At 39.8% G+C, this 23,938-nt stretch overlaps 1 protein-coding gene across 1 annotated transcript; it reads left to right on the forward strand.

The window, feature by feature from the left end:
• The first annotated feature begins 474 nt into the window (after positions 1 to 474).
• FBXO28 (F-box protein 28) lies at positions 475 to 23,495 on the forward strand. The gene is made up of 5 exons (XM_090263424.1): positions 475 to 762; positions 11,540 to 11,649; positions 14,132 to 14,270; positions 16,697 to 16,892; positions 18,860 to 23,495. The coding sequence occupies exons 1-5, from the start codon at positions 493 to 495 to the stop codon at positions 19,252 to 19,254; spliced, it is 1,110 nt and encodes a 369-aa protein (XP_090119550.1). The 5' UTR covers positions 475 to 492; the 3' UTR covers positions 19,255 to 23,495.
• Positions 23,496 to 23,938: the final 443 nt, after the last annotated feature.

Genomic DNA, 23,938 nt, shown 5'->3' on the forward strand with positions numbered 1-23,938 from the left:
TATAATGGAACCAGACAACATGTGGTCCTTTGTGTTTGGCTTATTTCACTTAACATGTTCTCAAGCTTCATCCGCGTAGTAGCTTAAGGAGTACTTCATTCCTTTTTATTTACCTAAATCAATTACTAGTATGATTTTTGAAAAATGATGATATTCTAAATACGTCATCTGTCTATATTTATAGGGCAACACTTTTTATCATCCTTTGTCAGGTAGCTCTACAAGAAAACTGCACCGGGGAAGTAAATTTTAATACGGTTCCCTTCCCCCAACTCATTTCCAATCTTAGACAAGAGATCACCTTTCCAAGAGCTTACAGATCTTCCCTCGCTGCCACTTGAACAAACAGCTTGCGTGTCTCTCAACCCTGTCACCCATAGACTCCGCCCCCTCCTCCAGGTGTCCCCTCCCTGGCGGCTCAAGAGGAGGAAGTGACGCACAGGAAGTGGCCTGATCCCCCTTGCAGTCGGGGGAAGGAATTAAACCCCGAAGATGGCGGCGGCGTCGGAGGAGCGGATGGCTGAAGAAGGAGGCGGCGGGCACAGCGACAGCGGCTCCTCGTCGACCATCGGCTCTACCCAGCGACTGGCCCCAGCGCCGCCCCCGCCCCAGGCCCCGCAGCCGGGGTCCCAGGCGCCCCCAGCCCCGGCGCTGGCTCCGGACCAGCTGCCTCAAAACAACACGCTGGTGGCGCTGCCCATCGTAGCCATCGAGAATATCCTCAGCTTTATGTCCTACGACGAAATTAGCCAGCTCCGCCTGGTGAGGCCCCGCGGGACCCCTGCCGTCCTCTCCGCGGGCTGCGGGCTGGGGAGGGACAGAGAGGGGAGCGTGGTCCCCGGGGAGGAACCCCCCCGCGAGCCCAGCGTGCTGGAGCTCGGCCCTCCCGCCCCAAAGTCTCTCTGGGTGCCTGTCAGCAGGGTTTGTCCCGATGTCACCCTTGCTTTGGGGCTGGGGGCGACTGCCTGGGGAAACTTCGCCTTGGGGTGCTCCGCGCCCCACCCCACCCCCGCCTAGAAGCGGGTTCCTTCTCACCTCTGCCCGTTTGAGCGTGGACACCCGAGTGGGCTCGACTGCCTTTCGTACCCCACCCTCCAGCCCCCTGGCCAGGCCCGGGGGCAGCACTCCAAAGACACAAAATTGCTCCCACGACCCCAGCCAGGTTGGGTTTGTCTGCAAGAAGAACGTATTGTTCCCCCAGCCACCCAAGTTTCCTTGTTGGAGAAGATAAAGTAGGGTTGGTGGGTTCCCCGCGAGCCGGATTGAGGTTCGGAACCCCAGCCCCTGTAACTGACCAGCGAAGGAGAGAGCCGGAGAAATTCCCCGCCGGCTTGACGCTGCCCACCCAGAGCGAAGCGACGTGCCCCTTACCCGGGTTTTTCCTCCTGAAATTGACTCGCTAGCCGGTGGTTTGCGCCGGCCCGCCAGCGTAGGAGAGGGTTTCTACCTTAAAATCACAGTACTTCGCGCAGCCCGTGGTTTATAAAAATAAGAATTTGTCATTGGCGTTTTATTTCACTCCAGAGGTTTGACTGAAGGTTTGATGAATGTCTTAGTCATATTTTGCTTACTTTGGGTGAATTTATCTTTAAACGGTAAGGAAATTGAGGACGTGGACATTTTGAAGTGCTTGCAAACCGAATCTGTAGATGCTAAATCTGTGGTCGGATTGTTTTTAAGAGGACAAAGACTGATTTCTGAATGTGCTGTGGATAGCATTTTCTTACTGATCAATATGCCATATTTTAGGTTTGAAATCCATTGTAATTACATTTTTGAAAGGAAATCATGCTTTTTTTTAAAAGAAAAAGAAGGCTTATTAACAACGATTTAAACTGATGACCAATTTTTTTTTTCTAGTCAACACAGCAATTCAACCATGCCAGTCTGCAGGATGGAAAATTCCTCCAGTTGAAAAATGATATTTCGAAATTGTCCCTGAATTTTCAAAACATGTCATCCTTAGAATTTCATGTAGATTTGTATCAAGGATGGGGTTAGATCAAGATGCCATACATTCCTGGTGTCTGGAAACTGAGCATAACATTTTGATTGAATTGAGCCTTTCAGTCAGACAATAGCTCTGTACAGCTTGGAGTGATCACAGTTCTGTTGTATAAGTATTGAGGAAAGCTGTGGGGGGGGGGGTTGTTCTGTTGTTAGTTGTTTTACTTTTTAAAAAATCAAAAACATTTTTAAAGGAGAGGGGCAACCAGCCCATCCTAGGGGCAGGGTTAAAACACATCCCACGATTTATTAAGTGACATTTCTTTCAAGTGAAATATTCAGTGGCATTCTTCGTGTTTAAGCAATTATCTATTCTAGCCTTTTAAGGATACACATTTGTAGTTTTCAAACAGATATTTTTCATAGGGAGCCCTTACTAACCCCCCTCTCCCCTCAAGAGTCTGCACCCAGTTTTACATTTCAGAAATGTTTTTTAAATCAGATTTAGAAAAGCGGGACTTATTCCTGGTTAATGGTCAATTCTTAGATTAAATGGATAATCTTTTGTGGAGGTATGGAGGTGTCTTTGGTTTTAGATTCTTTGGTTTGGTGTCATAGGATACAATTTCGGTTAACATTAGAAAAGAAAGAGGTTCTTACCACTAGATGTCAGCATTAATTTAATTATGCGCTTTATATGAAATTGGCAGTCTAGAGACTGCCAGGTGGGTGCTTTACATGCCTTTTCTATAAAGTGACGACTTACACCTAAAGGTATAAGGTGTTTTATTGTTTTTTTACCAGAAAACATCAAGGAACTTTAGTATGCTGCTATGAAGTGTATAAATTACATAGTTCCTTTTATTGTTTGTTTTTTTTTGTTTTTTTTTTAGGGGAATTAAGGCTGGATATACTTGGAAGAGAGTGATGTTAATTAAGAACAGAATTTGTTTCCTAAGCTAAATGGCAGCTACTCAGTGGCTGATGAGCTGGTTTATGTATGGTTCCCGTGTTAGTTTTTCTTCTTCCATCCAAGTTTCCTTGCTTTATTGGGACCTCAGTCATAATTATGTTAGCACCTGAAGTAGAGAGACGTACACAATCCACGCACTTATTACTCTGTATTTTCTTTAAAAGATCTGCTCTGCGTTGAAACTGCTACCATAACATTTTTAGCTATTGGTGCGCTTATGCTGATGATAAGTTTTGCCTCCTATTGCCATGAATAATTGAAATTTGAGTCCAGTCATTTCCAAGGGACGGTCCAAACCCCTTATTAAATCTTTTGTTTGTTTTTCTGCCATCGACTTGCTCCAAAAATGTACCCAGAGCTTGGAAATCCTGGTTACACAGAAATCGGTCTTCAAATATTTCATTCCTCTAATGTATTTAAAGTTATTTGGTTGAACACAACGTTGGTAATGACAAAACCTGTACTTTGAGTTCTTTTCTAGTGAATCAGACAAATTTGTGCTGATGCAGCATCAGGCTGTCGCCTAGGCCCTCTCGACAGGTGTGAGAGTTTTTGAAACAAGAGGCAAAGGTTGAGAAGTGGGGTCCTCCTCCTGGTCAGGGAGCAGGCTGACACCAACTTGGGAAGCGCGGCGTGACTCGTGGGCATGGTGCTCTCACGCACGGAAAAATGAGTGTGGAAGGCTTCCTGAGAGATTCTTGTAGGGAGCGCCTGTCATATATTTTTCTCTGTCGTTCAAGAGGTGTGCCTATAAATTTAATGGAATCCTCTTAGTGGTTCAGGATATACATTTAACCAAAGGTTAAATTCAGAAGTCTCGTTTATGATCTGGAATGAAATTTTCCAGTTCATAACAAAATGTAAATACTACCTGCTTGTGTCCCAAGGTATTTCTGTGGTGAACTCTAGTTAAATGTCACTCCTTGCGTCACATCTTTTCTTCCAAAGTTAGAAAATTTCGGTTATAGAGAAGGCTCTGTGGTAGGAAATTTGAAGGGAAAACGAGGAACCATTGCTTTTTTTTTTAATTGGGCACACTGTCTTCCTCATACCTCTTGCTCTGTGACAGTATTTCTCAACTTTTTGTCTCAAGACACCTTATACTCTTAAAAGTTACTGAGGAGCCTAGGAGCTTACTGTACAAAAGTCTAGGAAGCACGAGAATACACATTAGCTCTCAGCAGTGTCCTCAGATGTCATGTTGCCTCTGGGAAATTCCACTGTCCTGAGATAACAGAGTGGAAGCCGCATACAGCATCTCAGTTTTACGGAAATGCTTGACTTCAACCCATGAAAGGCCTGGGGACCCCAGGGGTCCCTAGACCACACTTTGAGGACCTCCGCTCTCTATTGCTGTGGTACAGAAAACATGCTGTCTTTATTGCTTTTTGTTTTTGTTTTGGGGGCTTGTTTTGGGGGGGGTTATCTCATCATCAGGTTATTGGTTTTATTAATAGGTACTTAAGTAAGGAATTTACTATTTGAGGGACTTTTCATTCTTCCTGCAGCTTCTAGTCTCCAAGCGGAGGGGTCAGTCAGCAACCTGTCCCCAGGGTCGTGTGACCGCTGCGCACACTTACAAGGCATCAGCACCGCACAGGCGAGCACAGTACAGACAGAATGGAGGGGGCACCGAGGTTAATCAGGGGAGGCTTCCTCTCCGGGGGAAGAACGTTCCTCAGAAAAAAGTAAAACGACATGCAGTCTCACCAAGTAATTGCAGAAGGGTGACTTACAGAGGTTAAAACGAGATGGATTTTGGATGTGGGAAGTTGTAGATGTCCTGGACGAGTGATCAGATGCCCCCTACCTTCTGCCTTTTTTATTTCACAGACCTGTCAAATTTAAGAAACTGTTTTTGAGAACCTCCAGGGTCGACAGCTGTTGGCGGGGGAAGCGAGTAAGGATGTTAAAAAAACTTTGCTGTCTCTTACCATAGTCATTATCTCATAAAGCAGACCAGACGTCACTGTATACCCCGGTAAACGGAGAGGTACGGGTTCTTACAGGGTTGGAGAAGGTACTATCTTAACAGGATGGCCTGTGCATATAAATCCAGTTTCATGATTTTTGAGACTAGGAGCAAAAGGTAGCCTCTGATCGAGGTTTCTCCCCGTCACCTAGTTCTAGCATCTCGCAGTACAGAAGAAAAAGCGGTGGAAACGGACGTCACGCTGTGGAGTTTCCCACACACCGCGCCTGTCCGAGCCCACGCTTTTCCTTTGCCCCCAGCCTCCCCTTTGTTTCCCTCGCCTAGAAAATGCCTGTACCTTCAGGCGTGAGGCCCTCAGAGAAGCCGTCTGATGCTGCTCTGAACTTGACTCAGATGGTATGGCTGAGTCCCTGTTTTATCACTATTGCGCATACAAACTGGGGCGATCGGAAGGGCCCGTTTCCCGCTACATGTAAGTTCCACATGCCTTTCATCATAAATCCTGATGGCCTTAGGTAGTCTAGGATAGTGTAAATGAAATCATTCTTAAGACCTTTCACTGCTCTGAGTAAACGATAGAAAATACATCATTGTAAAATAAAAGTGTTTTCTGTATAAATTATAATAGTGCTGAAAAATCAGTTGCTTAATATTTACCTCCAACAGAGGATGTCGGAAAATTTTTTTTAATGTAAAATTTTTAGTTTACCCAGAATGTCTTTAACATTTTACAAGACCATTTTAAGAAGCTGAGACACTAAAAAAATGTACTCCTGATGAGAATAAAAACCGACAAGGTGGTCTGAAGCTAATATTAATAAGAATAGCAATTTACAGTAATACATCAAGGCTCCTTCATTGTAATCAACACTCAGTTCCTACATTAATGAAAAGAATGGTACAGAGAATCAAAAACAATAATCAGAAAGGCCTTTCTGTTTGACTTTCAGGATGCATTCTAGAAATCCTAAAAACAGACTTTTCTTTCTAATTGTTTTGCTCAGACTAATACTAAAATAAATTTGTTTTCTTTCCAAGTGACTATCACAGGGGATACCAGGGAATTTAAAATTTGCTTGACTTCTCCCTGCAGATAAACTCTCTCTATAGTATTAGATCTGAGACAATCCATCCCAGGCAGATACAGTGTTTTTTTTAAAGATTAAGGATTCTTATGAAAGAGGGGGCAAGTTGCATTTATGTTTTTAATCGGTGAGGAAAACTAAGACAAGTTCACCAACAGAGCATTTAGGGCAAGAGAAGAACTGAAGTGGTTGTGGGTCATTCAGTGTTCTGTTTTTTTTTTTTTTTTTTTTTAAGATTTTACTTATTTATATGTAGAGGGGAAGGGAGGGAGAAAGTAAAAAAGAGAGACATCCTGCAGGCCCCCAACCCCGGGCCTGTGCCTTGAGAATGGAACCTGTGACCTTTCAGTTTGCAGGCCAGTGTTCAATCCGCTGAGCCACACCAACCAGGGCTCAGTGTTCATTTTTTAAATGATTTTATCCCATGGTTAGGGAGAATGAAGTACCTGTCTTTAACTCTTGGCCATATTGGCTTTATTTCTTTCACTTGTATGCTCTTTCTCCCTCTAAATGTGCATGTGTATCTCACACACATTTAATTACTTCACTAAACCATTTTGCCCTTAAATACTTCCCTTATATAATCACAATATCATCACTTCCAAAGGATTTCACATCATATTTTATATTCAGATGTCTCAATTGTCCCCAAAATGTTTATAGATTTTTTGGGTGGGTATAGTTTTGACTCTAAAAAAACATTAGTCTCTTTAACCTAGAACATTCCCTCCATTTTTTTCATTCTTTCAGGGAACTTATCTTTGTTGTTGTTGTTTTTCAGAATCCAGGCCAGATGGCTTGTAAAATATTCCTCCTCATGATTTTCTTGTGGTTTTGACCTTGGAAAGAATTATAGGAAGACCTTGGTCTAGCTCCACCTTGCCAACCTGGTAGTTGGTGAAAACCCCATTAATGTCCGTAAAATCCCGCATTGCCTCAAGGAATCCTTGTAGACGGTGAGACTAATCAGTTGAGGATAATATTTCACTCCATATACTTGCAGATCACTAAATTTAAAAAGACGCTACTTAGAAGACCTGGATTCTTTTATTTATTTACTTATTTGCTTTTCTTTTATGTTGAACTCATTGGGGCGACACCAGTTAACAAAGTCACGCAGGTTCCAGGTGCACCATTCCACAGCACATGGTCTGTGCACTGTATTGTGTGTTCACCACTTACCCCCCCCTCCACTTCCCATTACCCCCCCACCCCCAGCAGTCCCCACACTGTTGTCCTGTGAAGACCTGGGTTCTTAGTTCCATTTGCCAGTGAACAACTGGATGATATTGGACAAATGACTTGTTAAGATCTCCATTTTCTCACCGTAAAAAGAAAGGGTACGTTCTGGTGTCTTAAGTTCCTTTCAGTTCAGTAATAATTAATAAGCAGCTTAATCTCTGATAATAGCTTCTGGATTAATTGGAGGAAAACATCAAGTGTTCGGCTCATTTGAGAACTAGAGAGCAATAAATGAGGAAATCTGGTTCCATTAAGTCTCTAGCATCGTAAACAAAACCGAAGAAGCCCAGCGCACCAGTATACTGTACAGGCTGGGGCAAAGTAGGTGTACAGTCGTTCAAAGGGAAAATGATAATGAAAAAACAACACATGAATAAACTGTGTGCCCTGAACGGTGTGGCTCGGTTGGGTGTCATCCAGCAAAGCAAAAGGTCACCAGTTTGGTCCCCAGTTAGGGCATACGTCTGGGTTGTGGGGTTTGGTCCCTGGTTGGGGTGCATACGAGATCAGTGTTTCTCTCCCTCTCTTTCTCCCTTCCCCTCTCTCTAAAAGTAAATAAATAAGATCTTTAAAAAAGGAATAAACTGTGTTTTGTGTACTCAAAACAACAGTAAACCTACTTCTGCCCCGCCCTGTATTTCAAGGCATCCAAGACACCTAACAAAAAGAAATGCTGCCGGCTGTCATTGTAAGACAGCGAATACTGTGAGACCGTTCCAACATCAACTGTTAAAATATGAAAAAACGTGCATCGTAGAGTCAACTAAGGCTTTATACTCAAGATTAGGTGTAACAGGAAAGTCGTGGTATACGTGTCTTGCATTGTTAAAAAGGACCTTGGTGGCACAAGAAATTGAAACATTTCTAAACACAATGAAGCAAGTTTTTTATTATTGACCGCTTAAGTTAGAAAATGATGAAAAGGATGAGCATGGCATTTTGAATCCTGAAGTAATTAAGAAAGGAAAAGCCAGTTACTGTCATACTAGAACAGCAAGTCACGGCCCAAGCTATCTGTCTGCATTGTAGACTGATTTATTCCATTAGGTCCTTTTGTATTTACTGTGTATGTAAATGCACCAATAGTTTTTGACATAGTCGTCTTTGTATAGTAGACTCCAGAGTTTTGTTTTGCTGTCTTGGATAAATTGCCAAATTACTAGAATTTTGTTTTGTTTTAATAACCAGGGAAATAAAACTTTTTTTTCCCCCTTTACTCTTGGGAATTATTAAAATACCCATAAATCTAGAGCTAGACTTTGAGGTAATTTTGCATTGCGAGTTAGAATACATTGTCGGCAGCTACCATTAAACTACTTGGGGGAAATTAGTTTATCTCTTTTCCAGAGTCCACTTTGCTTCTTTCTGAATCCTAAACAAAAGACACATGATCTGTTGTGTCTCTGTTTTTGTGCGGTGGGTCAGTCAGTGCTTACTGAACGTCCGTGGCAAAGTACCACATTAAACACTGCTCTTTTCTTACATTATAGTCTTAATGCCTAAATCGTCCTGACTTTGGCTTTTTGATGCTATTTTAGTTTGTCTTTGTGCTCCTTATTTTCTGGTCTTTTATCAGTTTTTAACTATAAATGTCAGTTGAGGCTCTGTTTATGTTCTTATCTTACATTTCTTATTTGGGGTTTCGACTTATCTCAATGTGAAATTTCCAGAATCACATCTTTAGTCCTAATACGTATTACAGTTGCTTACAGAAAATGACCAGTTAACGGCACCAATATGAGTTCTTTCAAAAATGGGGGATCTTTTAAAAGTTATTTCTCAATCACTCCCTGACTTCCCTGCTCAAGCCATGGGAGCTTTTATTCCTCTCAGCTTTGCCTGCACATCTGATCTGTCTGTGGAAGCAGATTGTCTGCACGCTAGTGGGTTCTTCATCCCAGACTTAGTGCCTTTGCGTGGGCCGTCACCTCTGACTGCAGTCCTTGCCATCTCTCCCTTCAGAGCCTAATTCTAATCTTGTATCATGTCACGTCTCCTTGGTGGACGCTACCTGGTGGTTTATTCATATTCTCCCCACCCCGGCAGTACTTACGCTCCATACTAGTCAGTACTCAGACATTTGATTGAGTTTCTAGGTTATTGAAAGATAATCTGAATCTTAGTAGTTAGCTAGGTTAATTGCAGCAAAAGTCTAGTATAACATAATTCCTTGAGAAGTTAATTACAGTAATAACTGATCTTAATCTTTTTCTTTGTAAGTTTATTGCTGCTGAAAAATTATTTGCATCATTTCATCTCAGAAATTATCAAAGATATTGAGTCCATAAAGACAAAAAGTGTTTTTCTACAGGACTGTGTTAGAAGGTGCCTCACATCAAATGGTTTTTATAACCTCCTGGGTTTTATTCCCCAGAAGTACCCCTTTCAAGTCTTTGGGTTTTCCTTTTATTTGATACTATTTGCTGACTTTCTCCTGTGAAAGGTGAGGATTTAGCCTGCTCTGTGTCCCTCATCACACAGATACACAACCCTTTCCTTTCTCCAGCCACAGTTTCTTTATCCTCACAGAAGGCTCAGTGCTGGTGTCCGTGGCGACAGAAGTGATTTAGGGCTGGAGCACTGGCTCTCAGAGTGGGGGCCAGGGCTCCCAGATGGAGGGACTCCCCAGGCCCCCTGGGGGGGTCTGTGAGATGTGAACTGTTGCCATTACAGTAAGAAGGGGCGATTCGCATTTTCACTTATTCGTTCAAGTGCGCGGTGAGCTACGTGACATGTGACACTGTCACCATTCGGTAGCTAATGAATGGGTGCTTGGGTGTTGTTTTATAGAACCTTCTAAGGTAAGACCGCCTCAGTGGATTGAATGCAGAAGATGATGTGAGGACTCCTGTTCTAGTAAACCACACATCTGAGAGATCTGCAAAAATGCAACTCACTGATACTTTATTTTAGAACATTATTTTTCCTTAGAAAGTTATGTTAATATGTATTGGTTTTGTTATTTTTCAGTAGACACTGAGCAAATGTTGATAACTAATTTCGTTTAGTTACAAATAGATTTTACCATATTTCAAAATATAGTGTATTAGAATTACTCAGTATTTAAAATGTATTCTTTTAATTCGTTTTGATATTATTGGAGAGAACTATTTTCCTTAATACCTGGTTCAGGAAGTATCTGTTATTTAATATTAGAGTATTAAGACCTTTGTTAGTGTCAACAAGTTTGAATTTTTTGTCTCTGTATTCCCAGGAGAAAGCAGACTTGTATCAAGAGTTTCATCAGCATTTCATTTCAACAAGTATTTGTTAGATGTCTGTGCTTGGGTTTTTGGAGAAAGAAAAAAAAGCATAAGCCAGCCCTTGAATTGACTTGATCTTGATATAGGTTGATATAGGTTTAAATCACTCTCCTGCACTTTCAGCATCCACACGTGTACAGTGAGAAGTAACATTCAGGTTGATTACTCTGAGTCACTACAGAATTGTCAGGGATCAAAGAACAAATGGACAGATACTGACTATGTCCTGGGAATCACTGAGAGAAGAAAGATGCTGGGATAGCTCAGAAACATAATAACCAAATATATAGAGCCAAATTTTTAAATTAGTACTGAGTTAAACAAAATTTATTTAACATAATTTTACGTAACACTTTAGAGTTTACCAAGTGATTTAGCATGTATTGTTTCATTTTACCCTAATGATATCCGGAGTTAGATCCTATCCACATTTCACAGATGACTGACTCAGGCTTTCAAATGTTAGCTGACTTGACTTGCTCAAGAGTGCATAAAGGTTGGACTCACACTTAGGTGTTCTGACAACTGGTCCTGTGCTCTTACTGTATATAAAAACACCATATTCCCTAAGGATTCAAAATAGTTGAGGTTCTGCTACACAAGTTAAGATACTTTGGAGGATATCACGGTTTCTAGAATAGAGAGACTAGTTAACCCAAATCACTCATAGAAATGAATAAGAATTCTCCTTCCAATTACAGATCATATAAACTTCATGAGAGGTTGGACTTGAGTTTGAATATACATTTTTTGGCTAACAGAATTTTTCTTGTTTCAAACCATTAAAAACCTTTGAATATATTGTTTTCCTTATCTTCAGGACAGCAGTTTCTGATCATCATAGTGGGGATGCATTCAGAACCATCAACAAATACCTAAGTAAAGGAGTGAGTTTTCCTCGCCTACACATATTAATTTTTAGTGCAGTTTTATAGGAATTACAAAGTATGAGGGATTCACCCACATACATCGATTCAAGGATTCAGACGGCAGCACAGAGAACTTTCAGTGTTCAGTTGTGAATCTAAGTTAGCTCTCTGTCCTTAATTTGATTATTACTTTAAAAATTGTTCTTTCTCCTCCTCTCTCCCCATAGGTTTGTAAAAGAATGGACTTGGTCTGCCAGAGAATGTTGAATCAGGGATTTCTGAAAGTGGAGAGGTACCATAATCTATGTCAGAAACAAGTCAAAGCTCAGCTCCCAAGGTACAGCGTGGCTCGCAATGGCAATAATTTACAGTTGGAGATTTCGTTTAATTTTTTTTTTAAATCTCAGTAAGAGTTTACCTGTTAAATGGTTTCCAAGTGTTTGTAGTAAAAGGTACCCAGATCATGATAAGTGAACTTTATAACAGTTTGCTCTCTCTCACCATTTCTGTCCAGCATTTTACAGGAGGTTTTAGCCAGGGCAGTTAGGCAGGAAAATGAAATAAAAGGCATCCAGATTGAAAGCAAGAAGTACACCCTCTCTGTGTTCACAGATGATGTGATTTTATATATATATATATATATATGACACTAATTACTAGAGCTAATAAAGGAGTCAGGAATATAGGAGGCAGGATTGACATATAAAAAATCAATTGTATCATTGGATATAGTACTGATAAAAACAATTCAAAAAGGAAGACAATTCCATTTGCAAGAGAATCAAAAAGAATAGAATACTTAGTAATGAATAGAAGAAGTGTGGGACATGTACACTGAAAACTACAAAACGTTAAAAGAAATTAAAGAAGAATTAAATGGAAAGACATTCCATGTTCATGGATTAGGAGATTTCCTATTGCTAAGAGGGCAGTGCTCCCTAAACTGATCTATACATTCAGTGCAATCCCCATCAAAATCCTAGCTGTCTTTTTTGAAGATATTGATAAACTGATCCTACTATTTCTATGGAAATACAAAAGACTCAATCAAAAGCAATCTTGATAAAGAACACAGTTGATGGAGGACTACCACTTCCCAATTTCAAAATGTACTGCAATGCTACAATAATCAAAACAGTGTGGTACTGACATAAGGACAGACATATAGATCAGTGGACTAGAACTGAGAGTCCAGAAAATAAACCCCTACATTTTTATTCAATTGATTTTAAACAAGGATGCCAACACAATTCAGTGGGGAAAGAACATGTTTTCAACAAATGATGCTGGGACAGCTGGATATCTACACGCAAAAGAATGAAGTTGAACCCTTCCTCACACCACATACAAAAGTTAACTCAAAATAAATCGTAGACCTACGTGTAAATGTCAGTATTATACTATAAAACCCTTAGACACAAACATAGTACTAACCCTCATGAACTTGGACCAGGCACTGGCTTCCTAGATATGACACCAAAAGTACAAGCAGCTGAAGAAAGTAGGCAAACTGGATTTTATCAAAATTTAAAACTTCTTTGCCTCAAAGGACAACATTATGAAAATGAAAAGACAACCCACAGGATGGGAGAAAAATACTTGCTGCTTATATATATAATAAGGGACTTATATCCAGGTTGTATGAGTAACTCTTAGAACTCAGCAATAAAAAAACAAGCCAATTTAGAAATGGGCAAAGGAGTCTACTGGACATGTCTTCAAAGATGATATACTAAGATCAGCAAGCCCCTAAATGATAGTCATCAGGGCATTGCCAATCAAAACACTATGAGTTACCACTTTACACTGAGCAGGATGGCCGAAATAAAAAAGACGAAAAAATGGGAAGGATAGGGACAAATTGGAACCTTCATAAATTACTGATGGGATTCTAAATGGTGCAGCTACTGTAGAAAACAGTTTTTTCCTCAAAAAGTTAAACATAGTGTTACAACTTGACCCAGCAATTTTACTCCTAGAGGAATTAAAATGTATCCACGCAATTACTTGGACTTGAATGTTCATGGCAGCATGACTCATAATAGCAAAAAAGTAGAGATAGCCCACAAGCCCAGCAACTGATAAATAGATAACCAGAATGATGCTGTTACGTATAATAGAATGTTATTTGGCAATAAAAGGGAATGAAGTCCTGATACATGCTGCGATATGAATAAACCTTGAGGACTATGCCAAATGAGAGAAGACAGACAAAACACCACGGAACTGCCCCAATTAAGTTATCTGAAATGTTCAGGATGGGCAAGTCCATAGAAAGAGCAAGTAGATTAGTGGTTGCCCAGTGCTGGGGAATCGGAATGCCATGTTTAGGGGCCTTCTTTCTGTAGTGAAAATGTTCTGAAATTTGACAGTGGTGATGATTCCGCAACTCTGAATATACCAAAACCACTAAATTGTACACTTGAAATGTGGGTTTTATTATATGTGAATTATTTCTTAGTAAAACTTTAAAAAGTGTAAATGAGCTCATTTTATGGGCAAAAATATATCATCTTTTGTCAATATATCCATGTGTAATTCTTTCATTTTTCTAATTCTCTGATTCTAACAGTCATTAGGCTTGATATATAGCCAAGGAAAAAAGCCCTGATTTATTTTCTAAATACTTTGTCAGTGAGCACTAGTCCTTGGCAAAGATTTCTGGACACAGTGATTCATTTGTCATTACAGTTGAACTATGACCCAATCATAGAATTTTTTATTAACATGTAAATGTTAGGCTGTTTTCATTAAGACATTGTGATTGCTTAACATTGTAGTCCACCGAACACCTTAAAAGGTTGCTTTTTTAATTATAGGAGAGAGTCGGAAAGGAGAAACCATTCATTAGCTCGTCATGCAGACATCCTTGCTGCTGTTGAAACAAGGCTTTCACTTTTAAATATGACTTTCATGAAGTATGTGGATTCCAATCTCTGTTGCTTCATCCCAGGAAAGGTAAAATAGAATCGCTTACCTAGAACAGCTGGATTGTACTGTGTAAACTTTATTTTAAAGTGATTTTTTAAAATATATTTTTCTGTTTTGTATTTTAGATTGTATTTATTTATTTTTAGAGAGAGAGGAAGGAAGGGAGAAAGTGAGGGAAACCTCAATACGTGGTTGCCTCTTGCATGACCCCAACTGGGGACCTGGCCCGGAACCCAGCCATGTGCCCTGCTGGGAATCGAACCGGTGACCCTTTGGTTCACAGGCTAGTGTTCAATCTACTGAGCCATACTAGCCAGGGCACAAAGTGATTTTTAAATGTCAGAATTGTTCCCATTTCTCTGGAATGAGTTTCTGTGAATGGATTTGTTTAGCTTCAGTACAGTAACTAATAGAAATATGAATCATTTATGTGTCCTTTAGATTTAAAATTTAAATTATGATATGTACAGGAGCCCTGCTGTTCTTTAGAGAAGCTTGTTAAGGGTTCATTTTCAAGAAAAAAATTCTGGGCTTTCACTCTTTGTTAAAATGCCAGAGCTACAGCAGCACTGAACAAGATAAGTATTGTCCTGCCTTGGAGATTGCTATAATTTGGGGGAGGCAGAGTAGGAGGGCCAAGCTGGGTTTGGTTTTGTTTGAGAAATACTTCTTGAGACAACTTTATAAAAGTTCCAGGTTTGACCAGAATAGATAATTACCATATAGCAGAATACTCAGAGCTAAGTAATAGAGCTGTTTAACCAAGAAATAAATATATGCAGCATATTTGCTGTTACTAAGTTAAAGACCCCAGTGGTTAGCATGCTACTCATACCTCAGCAGTATCTTCCATTTTGAATTGAGTGTAAATTCAGATGAAATGTGTCTATATCATTTTATATGAAAGGGTGAGAATGGAATTAAAGGTCGTTTTTCTATCTAGCAAATGTATTAATACTGTTAGAATTAATTAATACCTCGTAAAATCTGAATTTCTTTTTTTGTTATTTCCATAGATAATTAACATTGGCAATATTTTGTATGTACTTTCTCCATTTTTAATTTTCTGTGGTGTTTGTTTTGGGGAGGGGAATTCTGTTTCTTTTCATTTTATTTGAAATAGTCTTTGGGATAGCTCACCTTCTTCTTAAGCTATAAATGCTTTTGGAGGGTACTCTAAAAGGGTGACCAGTTAGAAACTTTAGATTGTGATCCATAATGCCAGATTTTATCCACATCTGACTTGTAGGCCTTACCTCTTGAGTATCCTGGGAAGTTCATTGAACTAGTACAGCTGCATATTGATTGCCTATGTCATTGTTAAGAATATGAATATTTAAGAAATGTCCTGCGGTTTTCATGACCTCATAGACCATTCAGTAAGCCGTTACTGACGAGAGTGGAGTTGTCTGGGCAGAGTCCACGTGGCCTGCAAAGCCCGAGACATTTAGTGTCTGGCCTTTACAGAAGTTGCCTATCCGCATCAGGATCTCATGCCTGGAATGATGACCTTTACTGTCTAAACAAATGAAGTCATATCTAGTTGAGTTTTTAGATCCCTCCTCCCTCACTCCTCCCTTCCCATCATCCTGACAGCCATCTAGTCTAACTAGTGGGATTTGAGGTCTTCAAGAGACGTGAATTATTGACCTTCAGGCCTATGCTGAAGCCACGGGAAATATTACGGATCACCTCCCAAGGATTAAAGCTGAGGGTAGAAACACCGAGAGAAGGTTCAGCAACTATCCCTGTGAGGGAGTCAGGAGCCTGGGTTGCCGGCACTTTGCGCCTTCTCTGTGTGCGCTCGGCCTTGTGTTCTCCCACTGCCGTGATTAGGAGAGGAAAAAGGGCCTTTCTCTTGCTCCCCTTTGGTGACAGCAAGGGAGTGGGATCTGAGGAGACCTTATTCTAACCCATAGAGAGTCTTGGAGAAAGAAAACCCCAAGGGACAGAGCACGGGGTGGGGTGTAGGAGAGGGAGGGCGGGCAGGCTGGGTCTGGGGCTCTGGGAGACGCGTTCGGGCCGCAGTGCAGTGGCTTTGGAGCATTAGCAGGCCGTGGGTGTGGGCAGTGCCCCTGCCCCTGCTGGCACATGGGAAACAATTTCTTAGTGTGGTCCTCCAGCTTCTCTAGCAATGCGTATATCCTGCCTGTGTCACGTATTTACACACGTCTCCCCGGCGACATTGATCCTTCCAGGGCAGGAGCTGCATTTTATTCATCCTGATTATCTAGGCCCAGCACAGGGCCTGGTGCTTAATAACCATGAGTATGAAACTACAAGGCATGACAAGGCCAAAGCCATGTGTACAGATGGTAGCGTTCTCAGCGCCAGGGCCTCAGCTGTGTCACCCTGTAGGTCTTTCCAGGAATGCAGAGCAAGCAGCCACCTCTCTCCCTATCTAGCTATTCAGAGAAAAAGGAGAAAATGCTAATGAGAGCTCATTATTTTAGGTTATTGATGAGATTTATCGTGTGTTGAGATATGTCAATTCTACCAGAGCCCCTCAGCGAGCTCACGAAGTACTTCAAGAGTTAAGGGATATTTCCTCCATGGCAATGGAATACTTTGATGAAAAGATTGTCCCAATTCTAAAGAGGAAGCTACCAGGATCAGATGTGTCTGGAAGACTCATGGGATCTCCTCCAGGTATCTTGTTTTTACTGCGTTCAGTTTATAACTTTCATTCGTAGATTTGATAACTTGCTTTTTTCTCATTTAATCATATATCTTGAACTTTTCTGTGTCTGTAAATATGTATCTGCAACATCATTTTTAGTGACAAATTGAAGATAGACCATAACTTGAGTAACCGATCCATTACTGTTAAGCACATTTGTCTCTAGTTTCTCAGTATGTAAACTGTGCTCTGAAAAATAATCTTGTGCTCAATTTTTGTACATATCTATAAGTCTTAAATTCATTAGAAGTGCTGCATGAAAAGCTACATATAGGTACATTTTTTAATGTTTCTGACTAGTTAATGTTCATTATCTTAAAACAGTTAAATATGCCAGATAAAAATGTTCATGGAAATATCCACTTAATTATTTCAGCCCCCAGAGTGTCTGGCTGCTATTTTAAAAGACAGCGTGTGTAAGGCAGTTGTGAACACTGTCACTTCTTCTGTGGCAGCTATTTTGCAAAAGTATGTTGGAGCCTAGAGATTTGTGCCTTTATCTACTGAAGGACTAAATTGTTCAATATCCTCAAACTTTGCAAATATTTTAAATCGGGAAAGAAAAATAAAAACCTTCAGTAAAACGTTTTGTTCAGGTTACTTAGCTCCCTGTAGTTTTCAGTAGGGTAACCGAGTGCCTCTCTGTAATTTTGTAATAAAGCCTATGGCATCTCAGCATTAATGTATCTGTTACTTACTGAGTACCTGTTATGTGCACAGCACTGTAGTGTGTCCTGTAGAGACTAAAAAGAAGTGTAGTATGTGGTATCTGCCTTCAAGGGTCTTACTATTTGAAAAGTGGAGACATATCCAGACCCAAAGTTCAGTTATCATAGACAAGAGAAATATTTTAAAGGCGGTTGAGTAGCAGAGACAGAATCTTAAAGAAGATCAGATCCTTGTTAGCTGGTCTGATTAGACTTCACAGGAAGTGAGAATTGACCTGAGCATTGATGTATTAGTGGAAGTTGGATAAACAGAGAAGAAATAATGCATCAGTCAAGGAAAATATTCTGGTTATTTAGATGTACAAGGAGAAAATTAACATGATGGTTTTAGGGTATGAACGATCTAGCTCGTCCTTTTAGAAAACCTTCAAGAGATAAGGTTTAAAAAAAAGTAGGTAATTAGTTTAAAATAGTGATTTTTATGCTCATGTTACATTGTATTATTCCTAAAACAGAACAGTTCCAAAGCTTTCCTATGCCATGCCAGAAATTCTTCATGATCATCATGAATGATATAACCCATTCTTCAATGGCATCTCCATTGTTTAACTAAAATTTAAGCCTTTGCATATAACTAAGTGCAGAGAGAACTGAAGAATATGATAGGTCTATACTTCAAACTCCAGTGGTTTGGTTTTTTTAAGATTTTGTTTATTTTTAGAGACAGGGAAAGGGAGGGAGAAAGAGAAGGAAAAAAACATCAATGTGTATGAGAAACATTGTTCTGTTGCCTCGCACGCACCCTAGCGGCAACCCAGGCATATGCCCAGACTAGGAATTGAACCAGCGACCTTTTTGTTTGTGGGATGATGCCCAGTCCACTGAGACATACCCGTCAGGGCTCTAACTCCAGTGTTTATATTTGCTGTGTGGAATAAGATAGAAAATCATTATATATGAATTTTACTATTGTGTTTTCTTACTAGGTCCGAAAATGTTTTATAATACTTTAAACCCAAGTTTGTGCCATTAAATGTCCTCCATTTGCTGGCAGTCCACATGTTGTGACATGAACATGAGAATCAGAATTCAGACTCATTTATGGTTAAAACTGTTCGATTAACCCATTAGACTTAAGTAGATTGCAAAGAAGAAATGACCAGAAGTGATGCTATAAGGACATTCCATTTCAAAATAAGTTTATAATAAAGTGTTACTGGTAGCGAGACATCTTAAGTGACTGACCGGTTTTAACTATTTTTCCACAGTTCCAGGACCTTCTGCAGCCCTAACAACAATGCAGCTCTTCTCCAAGCAAAACCCTTCGAGACAAGAGGTTACCAAGCTGCAGCAGCAGGTGAAGACAAATGGTGCCGGCGTGACCGTTCTCAGGCGTGAAATTTCCGAGCTCCGCACCAAAGTGCAAGAACAACAGAAACAGCTTCAAGACCAGGACCAGAAACTGCTAGAGCAGACCCAGATCATAGGCGAACAGAACGCACGGTTGGCAGAGCTGGAACGCAAACTACGAGAAGTCATGGAAAGCGCAGTGGGAAACCCCTCAGGGTCTGGGCAGAACGTAGAGTCCCCTCGGAAACGGAAAAAGGCAACGGAAGCCATAGACTCTCTGAGGAAATCTAAACGTCTCCGGAACAGAAAGTAACTTGGAATGTGCTTCTAGCTCCAGAGGAAGACCAGGCTTAGTGGCCTGAGCAGTGATGCATATCAGGATGCTGTGAGCGACATGGTGTCCCTTAGGCTTCTAGGCTCTCAGAACACAACTTAAAACTTGAACCCTCATGGTTGGGACATTCTTTCCCCGCTTCTCCTGGTTGAACTGATGCACAGAATCTTTACTTTGCAATAGATTTGTACTAACCAGACCTATTCTATCATGTTTTGAGGAGTTAACTTTTTTTTTCTGTGCAGCTCATGTTTAAAGTAAGTTTATTTGTTTCTGCATATATGCACATTACTTAAGGATCTTAAACCAGTCTTGACAGACTAGAAGTTTAATACAGAAAATGTCCTGTTCACTTGAAAGAAAAGATCTACTTTTTAAATGGACAGTATCTTGTTTTAAAGGAAAAAAAAGTTGACTTTTTGTTATAAGTGACCTTTGTCTGGAATGTCTGAAAAGTAGTAAATGCTTTTTGGTATTGAAGTAATGGGTAACTAAACGGACTTCCATAGTATTGGCTGTAGAAGGAGCCTCTACAGTATTGACTATATATTTTTATAAACTACTGGCAAGGGATTTATCCAGTTATGTCATGTTTTCAGTTCTCTTTGGGGGCCATGTCCGACATTTGCATGAAAGGATGCATGCATTGCCTAGGCAACTCACTTAAAAAGCTCTTGCACTGGTATTGATCTTGAACCTCTATACTTCCCCACTTTTTAGAGCAGCATCTTCGTTTATTTAAGCACTTGACATCTTCTACCACAACAACTGGCCTCGGAGGGGAGGGGGTTGTGAGTCCATTCGTCCTCCAGTTTTACAGGAACAAGAGAGTATTAAAGCCCGTTGCTTTATCTATTCTCTGTAGGGTTCAGGTACACTGACTGAGGCAGAACCCCCAATCCCAAGGCTCTGTCAATATCAGACCTCTGGAAACTAGTCCTTTTTTTTCCTTACTCACCACTGCGGGCTCATTGATCCCATGTGATTCCCAGTGGTGTGAGTAGGGGCCCAACCTGTGGGATGCAGTTTTGCCATTGAAAGAAAGTTCATTGAAGAACACTGTACTACGAAAAAGCATTTTGAGCATTTCATTTCTGGGGGATGACCTGAGGGAAGCTTTTTAGGATTAATTTCAAGCTTTCCTTATCCTACAACTTTAAACAAAAGCTTTAATTTTGTTTGCACTCCTGTGTTGAGCTTGTAACTGGAAAAGCATGTCTTGCACTGGTTCAACCTTCTAAGTGGTCACTTTAACAACCTCCAAATTCTGTACAGTGGTTATTTTCCCCCGTTGTATATTTTTGAGACGTTCAGCTATTACTGTTCTAGTTTTATTTTAATGTACTAAATTATGTTGTTATTATTTGACTGTTAAGTTCTTTTAAACAACTGTTGCCTTGGGCTTCAGTTATTTAAAATAAATGTAGGTGTAATGTAGAAAACTGTCCCTTTCCAGGTGGGAGTTGGGAACCTGTATAAAACCTAAGGTTTTGGTAAGTACCTTAGTTGAATAAAAGCACAAGGTTATCATCTTTTTTTAATCCGTCCAACATGACATGGTTCTGCATCCTTCAGATTAACCTCGCCAAATGAAACTCTTTAACCATTTTTATATTGTCCTGACATTAATACTGTCCTTAGATTTTGATCAATTCTATGTCTAACTTTGAAACTCCATTTACAATGTAGTATGTTTTCAATGAAAAACCGTAAAATAACATCCAAGTGTTTCCTGGTTTGTTGGTAAGGTAATTTTAAAATAAACAATTTCCAAAAAAGATTTGTCAGCCAAGGTCATCCATAAAAGTCCCTGTCTGGAACTCATTTTCTCAGCAGGTCTCATTTTTTGTAATCATAGGATTTAGCCATATTGTCATAACTTTGGAGCAGGCCTACTGGAATACTCATGGCCTTTAAAGTCTGCTTTAATAGGAGGACTTTTTTTAGGTAACAAAGTACATGTTTACAGGTTTACAAAGTATGATCCTTATACATTAAAGGGATATAACCTCAGATGATTTCTTAGATAGTTGTTAATGAAAGTTGCCTGGTTTCTTCATAAACTTTATCTAGATACCCTAAATATATCTATAGTCTTCCACTAGTTAACATATTTGGCTTTCATAATAAACTATTAGAAGGTAGATTTTGCTTTCAGAATCCAAATTTCTACAGCATACATTTGTAATCATCTACCCATAAGGTTAATGAGTTGCGATCGATAATGCATGAATGTTCCATAACAGGAGAATAAAGCACTACAGTTCTGTTATTTAAGTCTTAAATCTTAACTTCGACTCTTTATATAAAACACCTTAGGATATTGCCTTGACCGATTTGCTAGCTTTTTTACTTGCTTTTGGATGGCATAATGGTATTTAAGGTTCAACAAATCACAAATTATTTTGTTCAGCTAGAACTCACATACATTACAGGAAAATTGTAAATTAGCCTCCTGAGAAAAATCATCCTGCCCTGGATCGTACTGTAATCAGTACTATCAATGCTGTAATGTTATTTAGTATTGTGTCGTCCTAGAAGAGCATTTCATAAAATCTTGTCATCTTTCTGGGCTGTTTTTCAGAGGAGACTTGTCTGTTTTAATGGGTCATTCCCACTTAAAAGCTGACTATGGTACAACACTACAGAAAGACACAATGTGAAAGGCATATATAAGAAAAGAACTGTCTTCCCCCCAGCATCCCCTGCTTATCTTCTGTGTGGACTTGGCTTGGTTTTCATGTATTCTGAAATATGAGTTATTTCAGAACAGGAGTTACAGAACATGCTGTTTTTTAAGCTCCTCTTTTGATGTACAGAGCCTGGAAATGATGGGCAAACACAAATTATTCAGAGTAACCATATTTTAAAAACGATTGGGCTGCCATCAGGTCTAAAGCCACTGGTTTTGGAAGCAACTTCTTTTTGTAAAATGTGTTTTCTGGAGTACTGAACTTTACAGGGGCTTGCCTTAATCTATTTAGTGGTTTCAAGGTGTATGCGCTATTATTCTACTTGTTAAAATGTTAAAATATTCTATGTAGCCCCAAAGATGGTTAGAAGAGTATAAGAAATGCCTAAATAAATAAGCTAAAAGGTGTCACTACAGCTGGATTTTGAGAGAAAATGGACATATGAACATAGGCTATGTATAATAAAAATAACGGCACCTTAAGATTGCACTATTTTATGCATTATTTTATATGCCATTTCATAGCCTGCACTTTAATCTCCAAAGAAACAATGTATGATTTCCCAGTTGTTACTTATTATTAATAAACTTTCCGAAGACAGGGCACTTAATTCTATTTTACTATACTGAATTAGTTTTCTTGGAGGTGGATTCCTTTTTTGAGTTCTCTATTTCCTTAGCCATAATATTTTCTAGGAACTAGGAACTCCGTATCTCGTTGATTTCCAACAATATATAATTTTAACTTAATGTAATGTAAAATCTCCCACTTGGTGATCAGCACATTCTTACATCCTGCTTTAGCAATGAGTACCCATTAACACTTCTCAAACTGTCTACAAGTGTTTCTGAAGCCGGGACTGAAAGGCGTTCTGGAAGAAAACATCCTGTAGAATGCAGTCTCTGGAAATGGCTGTTTCTAATATAAAATCCAATTTGATATGCCATTCAGTTCTTTGACTGAATTCAGATCCATCTGAATTAACTAGTCCACAAAAGGTTAATAAGTTAAACCTACTTAAAAATAAGCTCTATAGCCTAGCATTCTGAAGTGAATTATTTTTTAAAGATGCTAATCTACAAACTGAAACTAGCAATTAGTTGGCTGCTGCCTACCATGATTTTATTTTTAATAGCAATATTTGTATAATCATGATAAATATGATAGCCTCAAGTCATGTTGGCCTTTGGCAGCCTCCTAAGAATGTGTTAAATTTCCAAAACCAAAAGGTAAATCCAAAATTTTCCTCTTGTGTCTGAAGAGAATCATGGGATTTAGAAGCATACTGGTAATATATTAGGTCCATTGCCAAAGTCTACTGGTCCATATTCAAAACTATAGCAAAAGATGAGAAGTGTTTAAAATTCCTTTATGTGGTACCATGTCTGTTTACTGATGCTCATGAGCAACAATAAGTTACCAGTTTACCTTCTGGAATTTTCGTTGTTATAACCTAGTTCATTATTGGAAAGTGAAAGCCACCTTCCGGTCACACAGCAGGGTACGGAAATAAATGTGTTGTTACCAGTGCTGCCTGTTTCCTTTGTATTTCATGCACAAAAAGTTACGGAGCTCTACTCCGAACAAATGCCATGTGAGTAGCTACGACCTCTTGGAGCAGAAGAGTGTGTGTTTTACATGTTGAGTCCCCACAGCTGCCTGTGAAGCAGGTTTTTATCTGTACAGGGAAGTTCAGTTTGGGGTAAGCCCATGTCCACGATGCTGTACAAGTAAATGCCTAAGTGGGATTTGAACCCAGGCCTACCTGCCTCCAAAGCTTCTGTACTCCCTGCTGCACTGCACTACACTACCCTACACTCTAAAATAGCTGGGAGCTGTGAAACTAGATTGCATTAATTCTAAACTTAGAAACATATATAAATGAACATTCCATACATCCCCTAGAAGTAGTCAATGCCCAAATCCCTCAGGTTAAGACTAACACATAAAACTTAAAATCAGGAAGAGGC

The sequence above is a fragment of the Furipterus horrens genome, unplaced genomic scaffold (genome assembly GCF_987537825.1).
Source record: "Furipterus horrens unplaced genomic scaffold, mFurHor1.1.pri manual_scaffold_15, whole genome shotgun sequence".
In the NCBI taxonomy this organism is placed as follows: domain Eukaryota; kingdom Metazoa; phylum Chordata; class Mammalia; order Chiroptera; family Furipteridae; genus Furipterus; species Furipterus horrens.